General features: G+C 44.7%; 1 protein-coding gene across 23 annotated transcripts in view; it reads left to right on the forward strand.

The window, feature by feature from the left end:
* Positions 1-12,874, forward strand: part of myo9ab (myosin IXAb) — a 225,961-nt gene extending 213,087 nt beyond the window's left edge. For 15 of the 23 annotated variants that reach the window (XM_036950868.2, XM_090202543.1, XM_090202493.1 and 12 more), the window contains 9 exons: positions 224-416; positions 1,070-1,198; positions 1,500-1,605; positions 1,918-2,049; positions 2,297-2,420; positions 2,950-3,003; positions 5,879-6,072; positions 8,981-9,123; positions 9,236-12,874. In XM_036950868.2, the coding sequence (XP_036806763.2) occupies positions 224-416; positions 1,070-1,198; positions 1,500-1,605; positions 1,918-2,049; positions 2,297-2,420; positions 2,950-3,003; positions 5,879-6,072; positions 8,981-9,123; positions 9,236-9,636 (1,476 nt within the window). In that variant the 3' untranslated portion in view covers positions 9,637-12,874. The remainder of the gene's footprint in view (positions 1-223; positions 417-1,069; positions 1,199-1,499; positions 1,606-1,917; positions 2,050-2,296; positions 2,421-2,949; positions 3,004-5,878; positions 6,073-8,980; positions 9,124-9,235) is intronic. The other 8 variants (XM_090202505.1, XM_090202549.1, XM_090202554.1 and 5 more) reach the window with 2 other exon arrangements.
* The last annotated feature ends 497 nt before the right edge of the window (positions 12,875-13,371 follow it).

A 13,371-nucleotide genomic window follows, 5' to 3' on the forward strand; every position in this document is an offset into this window, starting at 1 on the left:
CTTTTTGTTTCGGCACCTGCCGATTTACAACTGAAGCACAGGCTAGCTAGTAAGTGTAGCTACACACAATAAAACCAACATCAGTATCAGCATGTGAAGTAGCTAGCTACAATAGCTGTAAAATAGCCTAAACAAATTCCTCTGTTTGCCTGTACTTCTCAACTTCTATTTCTGTGTGTCCGTCCTTCCATCCGTGTGTGTTTTTCTCTATTTCTGTGTGTAGTACGACCCGGAACTGTCGTCCAGGCAGTTTGGCGTGGAGCTGTCTCGTCTGACCAGCGAGGAGAGGACAGTGCCCCTGGTGGTGGAGAAGCTCATCAACTACATTGAGATGCACGGCCTCTACACCGAGGGCATCTTCAGGAAGTCTGGCTCCACCAATAAGATCAAGGAGCTCCGGCAGGGGCTGGACACAGGTGTGATTGACAGGGTCCTGCTCCAGTTACCGTAGATTGTAGGGTTATGTTGTAAACCGGGGAGGGACAACAGAGCCGTGGTCACCGCACTCTCTATAGGTTTTCTGATTGGTTAATATAATGACAGGATACAGGGAGGTTATTTTAGAAACTGTATGCCCTAGAATGAAAATAGGCTGTTGCCACTACTATTACAGCTTGTGTTAACAGTTCCCATGACACCACGTCCAAGGTATTCACACTACCGGATCGAAAGCACTGTGTCCGTAGCAAAGAGTTTAACAGTTGTAATGTTTACTCCAACTATAGTATTTAAGTCATATTTATACTGAACAAAAAATATAAATGCAACATGTCAAGTGTTGGTCCCATGTTTCGTGAGCTGAAATAAAAGAGAGTGGGGGATGTGCTGAGGAGTATTTATGTCTGTAATAAAGCCCTTTTGTGTGGAAAAACTCCCTCTGATTGGCTGGACCTGGCTCTCCAGTGGGTGGGCCTATGCCCTCCCAGGCACACCCATGGCTGCGCCCCTGCCCAGTCGTGAAATCCATAGATTAGGGCCTAAGAATGTATTTCAATTGAGTGATTTCCTTCTATGAACTGTAACTCAGTAAAATCTTTGAATTTTGTCTCCCATTGCCCTCCAACTCCAGATGTGAGCAGCATGAACTTGGACGATTACAACATCCATGTCATTGCCAGCGTGCTCAAACAGTGGCTCCGCGACCTGCCCAACCCTCTGATGACCTTTGAACTCTACGAGGAGTTCCTCCGAGCCATGGGTAAGAACTGGGGTCAGAAGTAACCACATTGGTATTTGTTACAATGTTACTGTGTAGTAATGGTTAAAAGTGGCCTCTGTACCATTTTATAGATGCCCCGAAGGTGTAGATATAATATAATAGATATGACGATGATATAATGGATGAAGGTATGTTGTGTGTGCATAGAAATACAAATACTAGAACATACATTCCCTTTCAAGAAGGTGACGGGTGCCACCGGCGGCCATGTTGACTGCACCCATAGAAGTAAAGCAGGAAGTAATTATATTTTTTGTATGACGTGGCTTCCCCCACGCAGGCCAGCCAGACAAGCGGGAAGTGATCCGTGGGGTGTACTCTGTGATTGACCAGCTCAGCCGAACCCACCTGAGCACCCTGGAGCGCCTCATCTTCCACCTGGTCAGGTGAGTGGTCACGTTACCCCACGGGAAGCAGGATGTGGAGACTCACTGGATGCCTCCCGATTCTCCGTCCCCTTCTTCCAAAGTGTGCACTTTCCGTCATGGACTTAACTATCGGAAACTCCCTCCAGTCAATACACCAAGCCGATGCTTCTAAATCCATGAATGGGTGCGTGGGAGAAGGGTGGATAATTGGGAGGTTGTTATCCACTGTGTTCCAGTTTTGACATCTGTTCTTTGTTGCGACCTCCTCTGATGTGTGTGTGTGTGTGTGTGTGTGTGTGTGTGTGTGTGTGTGTGTGTGTGATCTTCCAGGATCACTCTGCAAGAGGACACCAATCGTATGTCGGCCAACGCCCTGGCCATAGTTTTCGCCCCCTGCATCCTCCGCTGCCCCGACACCATCGACCCCCTGCAGAGTGTCCAGGACATCGGCAAGACCACCGCGTACGACTCAGACTAGAATGAACAAAACACACCACAAACACCCACCATCACTCGATAGTTGCGAGTGTGTGTATACCAAGGCACTGACAACAGACACACACCCAATTGCTATTCATCAGAAGAGTCCATGTGTTATTTCTGTTGTGAATCCTGTTCCTATCAGACAGATTCAATTATAAAGTATAGACTTAGCAACAGGACAAGCCACGTTATTCACTGGTTGCTCATTCTGTGTATCCTCCTCTAGGTGTGTGGAGCTGATCATTGGAGAGCAGATGAATAAGTACAGGGCCAGACTGAAGGACATCAACAGTCTGGAGTTTGCTGAGAACAAGGCCAAGAGCAGACTGACACACATCAGGAGGTCCATGGTAAGGCACCAGGACACCAGGGGTCGTGTTCTTTAGCCATCAAACCGGATAAAAATTGGAGGGACTTCCTGGACTTGTCCAATATAAAAAAAAAAACGTTAATTTTAATTTCAGAACATTTAAGCGTTTTCTGTTGCATGCCCTAATGAAAATGACCCAGGGGTCCCAGGCAGGACAAATGTGACTGAGGCCATCATAGACTTCCCTCTCCATCTTCCAGTGGTTGAACTTTCACCTAATCTTTAGCCCTTAGTTCCTCTCACCGGATGCAACGTTCTCCAACATTCTCCCAGTGATCCGAACATTACACTCAATTATGAAATTACTTTAGCTGTGATTTCGGCCATGACCTCATGGGTCATGATTTAAGTTAATCTCCAGAAGTATTTCACTTTACCACCATATGAAAGTTCATTTGAGTGCAATTGGTTGTAATAAAAATTGGCCTACCCTCCATTTCCTTCTAATACCACCATGTAGTGTTTAGGCTTCAGCCCTAACCCTGTTCTCTCCTCCCCCCCCACTCCAGAAACCTGTACTAATCGCTGTTAGGTTTATTGGCATAACCCGCACAGCCACCCCGGTATGTATTCCTAGTATATACTCCATGAGATCACACCCAGTCCTGTCAGACCATTTGTCTGTGGTGCTGTCAATCAACCAGTCCTGTCAGCCCATTTGTCTGTGGCGCAGTCAATCAGCAAGTCGGCACCTCCCTCATGCTATGAAGTCCACGTGCCCTCACATTGCTATCTCTTCCGTCCTTCTGTCTCTCTTCCCTTCTCTTCATTCTCCCTTTCTCTATACACTGAGTGTATAAAACATTAGCAACACCTTCCTAATATTGAGTTTCACCCCTTTTGGCCTCAGAACAGCTTCAGCTCATCAGTGCATGGACTCTAAAATGTGTCGAAAGCGTTCCACAGGGTTGCTGGCTCATGTTGACTCCAATCCGTCCCACAGTTGTCAAGATGGCTGGATGTCCTTTGGGTGGTGGACCATCCTTGATCCACACGGGGAAACTGTTGAGCATGAAAAACCCAGCAGCGTTGCAGTTCTTGACACACTCACACCGGTGCGCCTGGCACTAACTACCTTACCACGTTCAAAGACACTTAAATATTTTGTCTTGGCCATTCACCTTCTGAATGTCTCAATTGTCTCAAGGCTTAAACATCCTTCTTTACCTGTCTCCTCCCCTTCATCTACACTGATTGAAGTGGATTTAACAAGTGACATCAATAAGGGATCATATCTTTCACCTGGATTCACCTGGTCAGTCTGTCATGGAAAGAGCAGATGTTCCTAATGTTTTGTACACTCAGTGTATATCTCTTGTCCACAGAAGATTGTATTTGTGTCTACCAAAGTCGGCCAACTAATATTCTCAGCTTGTCACTTATCCTCGCACCGTTGATTTGTCATACATTTGTAATAAATATCAACCTTTTATTATTTGTTAATTGAAACCGTTTTATGATTCATTCATGACTATCAACGGTCATTACTAGGTCATGTGAGAGAAATGAGAGCTGTGGTTCGTCCATTGGATAGATAGGGCAGTGTTTAGATTCTGAGTTCTGATTGGTTAAAACCGCATTCTAGCTGATGTCTATTCCACAAGTTACCACCTCTAAATCGGACGTAAAATGACCATTTACTCTGTTCCATCTGACTGCGCAATCCACTGTCTCATCAGCCCAGCCAGGCAATTTCTGAACTTGATCTCCACTATAAAAAGCATCTTTACATTATCTCACATTTCTTTTAAACTAAATTGTTGTTTTCAACAGCTGAGATTTGTATAAACTTTGCTGTCTGTCTCCGACATTTGCAACATTGTTTTAATATTCAAATTAGATCTCCAGGTGTCCCATAATAATGAACGTTTCGGGAGTCGAGACGAGACAGACATGCAGCATTTCTCAGCCAGTCGAAATCATGAATCAGCTGGCATCATATTTATGGATATATACAAAAAAAATGAAAAAAAGGTACAACGAAGTGCAGCTCATTTGCAGTCTTTCCAGTTTCACTTTGAAGTTATTGTGTTAGCTGTGTTGTTGGCTAGTTCCTCCGAACAACAGTGTCCTGATGAGAGAACACGTTTTCTATGCTAGGCGAAATCGCGCCTCATTAGCACATTGCTATGGATTAATGCAAATAAATGTCACTAGAAAACAGCTTAAACAAATGCAGATACTGTTGTTATTCTGTCTGCACTGTTTGACGTGACTGTAAGTTAGCCGTAGTTGGCTAGCTAGCAAGCAAGGGATAAGAACGTTGCCAGCCAGTATTGCAATGGAACATTTAGAACCAACGTCCATAGATACAGAACAAAAAGACTGAAGGACTGGGTCGTGTCTCTGGCAACCGAACCGATAGAACGAACGACCGACCGACAAGCCGGGCTGAGTAGCAACCCTAGATTTGTGTAAGGATGAAATAGTATGAAAAAAAAATCATAAAAATAACGTTTTTAATGAACATATGTCAATCATTATTTGAATATGTTGGTAACCCTTTGTATAAAAGTGATAATGCCCTCGGCTGCCCATGTCGCCCGTACCTTAATCCGCTACTGATTTGTATTAGTCTATAAATAAATCTCTTTGACAAAAGTTGTCAGCTGTCACGTCTTAGTCGACTAGTATTTTTGAAAGTGTAAGCATAATTCATCAATAGTTGTTCTGAAATGTGTGTTTGCCAAAATGTTCTGCCTCCTCTATGTTTAATATAACACGCACACATTAGTTATTCATTTCAGTTGCCTATCCTGACATGAAGTTTATCTATAGAAAGCATTTGACTCTGATGTGTGCCACAGAAAGTATTTGATTCTAGCCACAATATTAAGGAAATTAGAAGGGGGGGGGGGGATTTTCGGCGCAACACCCGTGCAAATATATCCTCCAAACACTGGCTCCTCTGGCATTATCACTCAAATAACCAATGAGCTTGCTTTGTTTGTTTTATGTTTTCATTATTTGCATCTTGACCGAACTTTATTTTTTTGTTGCTTCGCATCATAACATGCAGCCTAAAAAGGTCATGCACACCTATGTATGCTTGCGTGCGTGCCTGTGCTACAGTTTGTTGGTTTTATAACACTCACAAAGTAGTTTTTAATCAGAACTTGATGAACATATTCTAGAAAATATGCATATTCAGTTGCTTTGTGCAGGTCTGAGAAATCGACGTTAAAAAGACCATCCTCAACCATGTCCCTCGCTGTGGGTTTTACTGTCCAACCATCTTGAATGCTCATCTCTCGGGCTGTCGTCACTGTGTGTGTGTTTGCTAGTAGAACCTGTCTTCATGACACTGAGTCGGATGTTAACCGTTCCATCAGCCTCTATCCTAACCACCTAATGGCCTGCCGTAGCCTAGCCAAATAGCCTAGCTTACCTCATAGACTAGCCTTTATGCTAACTAGCCCTCTGCTCTGTGTCCTATAGGGCAAAGGTGGTCTTCGGAGGGGTAGCAGCCACCACACGCCCTCCCCACCCCTCAGCCCCAGAGCGGTCCCGGTGGACGGGGACAGTGCTGGGGAGGAGGGGGCAGAGCCAGGGCTGACGGAACAGCAGCAGGCCGCCATGCAGCAAGAGGAGAGGGTCCTCACCGAGCAGATCGAGAGCCTGCAGAGAGAGAAGTAAGCCTGTCATGTCGTCCTTATTATCTCTTATTAACTATAACTCTAGTACTGTAGGGGGCTTTCTCAAAAAACGGTACCTGCCCTTGGACCTTCTCCTCCAATGTGTTTTGACAACGAGGCGAGGACATAAGGAATTGAGGAAAGACGAATTATACTGTCTGGTGAACAACTTATACCCTCTGGTGAACAATTTATACCCTCTGGTGAACAACTTATACCCTCTGGTGAACAACTTATACCGTCTGGTGAACAACTTATACCGTCTGGTGAACAACTTATCCTGTTGATCCTACTTGATGTAACGGATGTGAAACGGCTAGCTTAGTTAGCGTGGGCGCTAAATAGCGTTTCAATCAGTGACGTCACTTGCTCTGAGACCTTGAAGTAGTAGTTCCCCTTGCTCTGCAAGGGCCGCGGCTTTTGTGGCGCGATGGGTAACGATGCTTCGAGGGTGACTGTTGATGTGTGCAGAAGGTCCCTAGTTCGCGCCCGGGTATGGGCGAGGGGACGGTTTAAATTTGTACTGTTGCATTGATGCTGTTGACCCGGATTACTGGTTGCTGCGGAAAAAGGAGGAAGGTCAAAAGGGGGGTGAGTGTAACGGATGTGAAACGGCTAGCTTAGTTAGCGTGGGCGCTAAATAGCGTTTCAATCAGTGACGTCACTTGCTCTGAGACCTTGAAGTAGTAGTTCCCCTTGCTCTGCAAGGGCCGCGGCTTTTGTGGCGCGATGGGTAACGATGCTTCGAGGGTGACTGTTGATGTGTGCAGAAGGTCCCTAGTTCGCGCCCGGGTATGGGCGAGGGGACGGTCTAAATTTGTACTGTTACATTGAGACGCAGACGTCTCAAGTAGGCACCTGGAATTGCAAATGCGCTACGCTAAATGCTAAATGTACTCGTTAAAACTCAAACGTTCATTAAAACACACATACAGGGTATTGAATTAGAGCTACACTCGTTGTGAATCTAGCCAACAAGTCAGATTTTTAAAATGCTTTTCGGCGAAAGCATGAGAAGCTATTATCTGATAGCATGCAACACCCCAAAATGCCTGAAGGCGACGTAAACAAAAGAATTAGCAGAAATAAAATATAAAACATTCATTACCTTTGACGAGCTTCTTTCTTGGCACTCCTATATGCCCCATAAACATCACTATTGGGTCTTTTTTCGATTAAATCGGTCCATATATACCCAAAATAGCCATCTATGGAAACTGTGTAATTCAGAAAAAACATCGTTTTAAAACGCTGCGTCATTTTTTAAAATTAAAAAAGTCGACGATAAACTTTCACAAAACACTTCGAAATACTTTTGTAATCCAACTTTAGGTATTAGTAAACGTTTATAATCTATCAAAATGATCACGGGTGCGATGTGTATTCAATAGCTCCACGTCTTCAAATCATGGTCGAAAATCTCTCCTCCAAAACATCCTGTCGGAGACCGGAAGAAATGGAATGTCTTTCCTTTGTTTGACTAAGAAATAACTCTCAGATGACGACAATGGCGACATCGTGTGGAATCTGTAGGAATTGCATCCGAGGCCCTATTTAATTTGGTGTCCTTTAAACAATACATGCAAGTTTTTTTTTATTTTTTTTATTTTACCTTTATTTAACCAGGCAAGTCAGTTAAGAACAAATTCTTATTTTCAATGACGGCCTGGGAACAGTGGGTTAACTGCCTGTTCAGGGGCAGAACGACAGATTTGTACCTTGTCAGCTCGGGGGTTTGAACTCGCAACCTTCCGGTTACTAGTCCGACGCTCTAACCACTAGGCTACGCTGCCGCCCCTGGCGCATGGATATTATTTTCAGCTTTCAGTGACCAGTTTTTATTGCGCTTTTCGATGAAACACACGCTCTGTTATAGTCACAGCTGTGATTTAACCAGTTTTAGAAACTTCAGAGTGTTTTCTATCCACACATACTAATCATATGCATATACTATATTCCTGGCATGAGTAGTAGGACGCTGAAATGTTGCGCGATTTTTAACAGAATGTTCGAAAAGGGAGGGGGTAGACTTAAGAGGATTTATACCGTCTGGTGAACAACTTATACCCTCTGGTGAACAACTTATACCCTCTGGTGAACAACTTATACCGTCTGGTGAACAACATATACCGTCTGGTGAACAACTTATACCCTCTGGTGAACAACTTATACCGTCTGGTGAACAACTTATACCCTTTGGTGAACAACTTATACCGTCTGGTGAACAACTTATACCGTCTGGTGAACAACTTATACCCTCTGGTGAACAACTTATACCGTCTGGTGAACAACTTATACCGTCTGGTGAACAACTTATACCGTCTGGTGAACAACTTATACCACCGTCTGGTGAACAACTTATACCACCGTCTGGTGAACAACTTATACCACCGTCTGGTGAACAACTTATACCGTCTGGTGAACAACTTATACCACCGTCTGGTGAACAACTTATACTGTCTGGTGAACAACTTATACCACCGTCTGGTGAACAACTTATACCACCGTCTGGTGAACAACTTATACCACCGTCTGGTGAACAACTTATACCACCGTCTGGTGAACAACTTATACCACCGTCTGGTGAACAACTTATACCGTCTGGTGAACAACTTATACCGTCTGGTGAACAACTTATACCACCGTCTGGTGAACAACTTATACCGTCTGGTGAACAACTTATACTGTCTGGTGAACAACTTATACTGTCTGGTGAACAACTTATATATGCCATTTTTGCAGAAGCTTTTATCCAAAGCAACTTTTTACATACGGGTGGTTCTGGGAATCGAACCCACTGTCCAACCGTTGCAAGCACCATGCTCTACCAACGTACCTACACAGGACCACATGTCGACAGGGTGTTGATGGGATGTATACATGTTGATCGTGTGTGTGTGTGTAGGGAGGAGTTGACATACGAGATGTTGATGTTGGAGCCGCGGGCGTCTGATGATGAGACTCTGGAGTCGGAGGCCTCGATAGGAACAGCAGACAGCTCTGAGAACCTCAGCATGGACCATGAGGGAGCCGCCTCCTACCCCTCTGGTGAGACTGGAGAGTGTGTGTGTGTGTGCGCGTGTTCTATATGTGGTGCGTGCCTGTCCGTCTGTGTGTGTGTAGTAAACACTTTTCTCTAACCAAATATTTCTCTTGACAGGCACCTACCGCTCCCGGAAGCCTGAAGCCAAGAGCCGCCGCGGCCTCCGGAGACAACCCGACTCTGTGGACTCGGTCGACTCCATCTTGTCCACCGCCTCTTCCTCGCTCTCCTCTTCCTCCTACCACCCCTCCTCCTCGGTTATCCCTCCTTCCCCCAACTACCGCTTCCGCTCCTCCTCATCCGGCCCCCTGCTCGCCTCCTGCTCATCGGGCCTAGGAGTCCCCGTAGTGCAGTCTGAGGGGGACCCGAGGGGCACTGTGGGGGTGAAGAGTCGCCACCGCCTCCGGCTGAGTAGGAGCTCGCCGCGTGAAGCCCCCGAAGGCCACAGGAGGGAGTCTGACTTCAGCTCGCCGCCCCAACAGCTGGTTCTGTATGGCAGTAACGAGTTTATGGTGTGAGGGAGAGTGGCGGAGAGACGAGACATCCGAACCGCCTTCTATCCCCCATGCCGATAGAATGTGTATGAGGAAGGGAGGAAGGGAGTGAAACAGGGCTGGAATGGGCCATGTAGGCATCCATCTCTCACTTCTGTCCTCCCCTAGCTGTGCTCACCTCTCTACTTCTTCCCTGTGCCAGTCTTGCCTTGGAGGTCTGCCGCCGTCCCACGATGCAGTTCGGCGCCATCCGCTTGGTGGGAGTGGGCTGAGAGTGAAGTGAAAGATGATGAACGGAGAGGGAGAAAGAGAGATGGGATGAATGAACGAAAGAAATAGGAAGCCTCGGGAACGAAGATGGAGGCATGTCAGGAGGCTGTAGAGGAATAAAATGGCGAGAGAGATACGGAGAGTGAAGTGAAAGATGATGAGCGGAGATGGAGAAAGAGAGATGGGATGAATGAACGAAAGAAATAGGAAGCCTCGGGAACGAAGATGGAGGCGTGGCAGGAGGCTGTAGAGGAATAAATGGGCGAGAGAGAGACGGAGAGTGAGGAAAAGGATGAGGGCGGCTGCCTTGACTCACCTGTCTTTTTAAACTTTGACCTCCAAGCCCCTTGACCCCTGCTGGAGCCTCAGGGGCACAGAGGGGCTGGAGAGAATGGAAAAAAAATAGAAGCTACAGCGCCATCTTTTGAGTGGAGGTCTAAAGTGGTTTGAGCCACTCAAAAGCAGAGTGACTGACTGAGAGTACTGTCCACCATTTTGATAAGAAGCACTCCGCTACTCTCACATCTGCTTTCAAGTTTACACGATACAGCCTCTCCACAAGGCTGCATGCTCCTTCATTACACTTGTTTCCTATGCCTGTTCAAGAGACTACTGTGGTGATATGTTATAAATGTGTAATATGACATTACTATTATTATTATGTTATTAAAAATATGTAAATAGAAGGAACTCCAGTGCTACTGGGTCGTCCAGTGTTTATAATAACTGTGTCTTGTCAGGAGTCTTTTGCAAAGTGAAGTGTATGGGATTCAGGTTATGGTTTTGTTTGTCGTTTTGTTTTGTTGATTTTTAACAAGGTTGGTGCTATCCGGGATCTTTGGGACGTCCCTACCCTAAACACTAACCCTTATCCTAACCCGCACTATAACCGTAAACCTTACTGAAACGTAACCATTTTTTTTATTTCAACTTCAATGGGGGGTAGGGACGTCCAAAGTATCCCTGATAGCACATACCATTTTAACAGAGCCACTTGATGTGTTCAGTTGGTGCCACTTCTTCTCATGTGAAATAATGCATGTGGTGCAACAAGGGATTGACTTTCAGACACTTACGATCATCACATCACTGTTGCCATTGTGTTTGACACCGCGACTGCGGTGTTCAATGTTTATCAGCCATAATGTATTGTAATGCCTTTCTCCTCCATCCGTCGTTTGTCTGTCCCCGTCCCCTGTCCCCCGTCCCCACACACAATTCTACGTTGTTCTGAGACATCAGTGTTAAGAGTAACCAAATCAGGACTTGAATTTATTTTGTCTTTTTATTGGTGTTTCATTATTGTTGTTGTTAAAGTTGCCATTGAGGCTATTGTCAGCTTTACTTGCGTGGTAAGGGGGATTTTGTTGAGACAAAATACATTTTTATCGCCTATCTGTACCAAGAGGTGTGTGTGTGTGTGTGTGTGTGTGTGTGGTTGGTTGGTTGGTTATCACTACTGCTCTGTTCATTTGATGTCAACACAGTCCAACCTTTACGACAGACAGACAGACACACACACACACACGCAGTCCTCTGCTATGTATGTCCCATACAACCTTTGAGCCAGCCAAATCCTTCGCCTCTGATTTTGACATTGGTTAAAATATGAATGAACCTTTCCATCCACTTCACTACCGGGCCTTCCTGAACAGTAGCATTTACTCCATGCTAAATGTGTATTTAAATGCCTCGCAGAGAAAAGGCAATCGGTTTCAATTGTCCAGTGTGTTTCAACAGAAGATAACTCTCTGGTACTGTAAGATAAATACCGCTGTACTCTCACTCTCTATACCGTGCAATATCCTATGTGCCCTGTAGGGGGACCTGTCTGTCTGTCTATCTATCTATCTCTTCTCACCAGTACTTAACCTGGAGTTAAATCAGTATTATAGTCTTGCCATTCCTGTACTGTACTTGCCATCCAATGCAATACAACAAGGACACATCTGAAACAACACAATCAAAGTCTTGACATAGAAAAGGTGTAGGACTTGATCGCAGAATAGTCGTCATAATGAATAGGGAATTTCATGTAGCCCTATGTGTTTTGTCACAAGCTTGCCTCTTCTTCAGTGTGCGTTGTTCCATCCAGATTCTCCACTGTGTCCCAAAACCCTTTAGAGACTTTACTTGCTGCTTGTTGTCTACTATTCGGGTGAAGCAGCTGAACCATGGTGGTATTTTAGGGAGCAGGCACCTCGATTCAGTCACAACCAAACCTGGGTTGTATGCATTAGGCACCGAATGAAAGAAAACTGACTGAAACAGGAAGGGACTACCCGAACTGACTACCAATAAGAACCGCTTGTTTTTGTTTTACGTCGCAACGCTTTTTGCTACGGTGTGCCCTAATGAATACGACCCTGGTTATCAGAAAGAGCACTCAGAAGTTCAGTTTCGAGAGGGGAGCACTGAGGGTTGTTGAGGGGCGTGGGAGAAAATAACCATTCATGCTGGTCAAAAACCCACACTAAGCACGGGATTTGTACACCCTAAGGCTGGCATTGGCGTACTGCTAAAGTGAATGTACCTATCACTGGAAGGCAATGCTCTGCTTTCTCTTGTCGTTTTGTTGTTATTTTTATATACAGTATGTATATTGTATTTATGATCATGCTTACGAGTGTACATTGAAGAGGGGGGGAAAAAAGCCTGTAATTAAAAGGATATATTATCCTGTGTATGACTCCTTCTATAATATTAATCATATTTAATGTTTTTTTTACAGGCTCAAAAAAAAAACTCATGTTTGTGCTACAGCAAAAATCCAACTTGAGCAATTGTATCTTTTTGTGTGTGTGTGCTACTCTGGACACAGTTGTATGTATAAGGTGCAATTTGTCTAATATTTCTTTTTTTTTTTATTATATAAATTATATGTCTATGGTAAAAATAAAAATAAACAAATTTATGGGGGAAAAAATCATGTGCTTATTAAAAAGGCCAAACTGTTGTGAATTGTGTGATTAAAATACAGTGCATTCGGAAAGTATTCAGACCCCTTGACTTTTTCCACATTTTGTAACATTATAGCCTAATTCTAAAATAGATTAAATCGTTTTTCCCCCTCAGCAATCTACACACACTATATATATATACCTCATAATAACCCACTATACCCCAACCCCATAAACATTTTTTTTTAAACATTTAAAAACAAAATATCACATTTACATAAGTATTTACTCAGTACATTGTTGAAGCACCTCTGGCAGTGATTACAGCATCGGGTCTTCTTGGGATTGACACTACGAGCTTGGCACACCTGTATTTGGGGAGTTTTTCCCCATTCTCTGCAGATCCTCTCAAGCTCAGTCAGGTTGGATGGGGAGCGTCCATGCATAACTATTTCCAGGTCTCTCCAGAGATGTTCGATCGGGTTCAAGTCCAGGCTCTGGCTGGGCTACTAAAGGACATTCCGAGACTTGTCCCGAAGCCACTCTTGCGTTGTCTTGGATGTGTGCCTAGGGTTATTGTCCTGTTGGA

This window comes from Oncorhynchus mykiss, chromosome 2, assembly GCF_057628025.1.
Source record: "Oncorhynchus mykiss isolate SJ-2025 chromosome 2, ASM5762802v1, whole genome shotgun sequence".
NCBI lineage: Eukaryota > Metazoa > Chordata > Actinopteri > Salmoniformes > Salmonidae > Oncorhynchus > Oncorhynchus mykiss.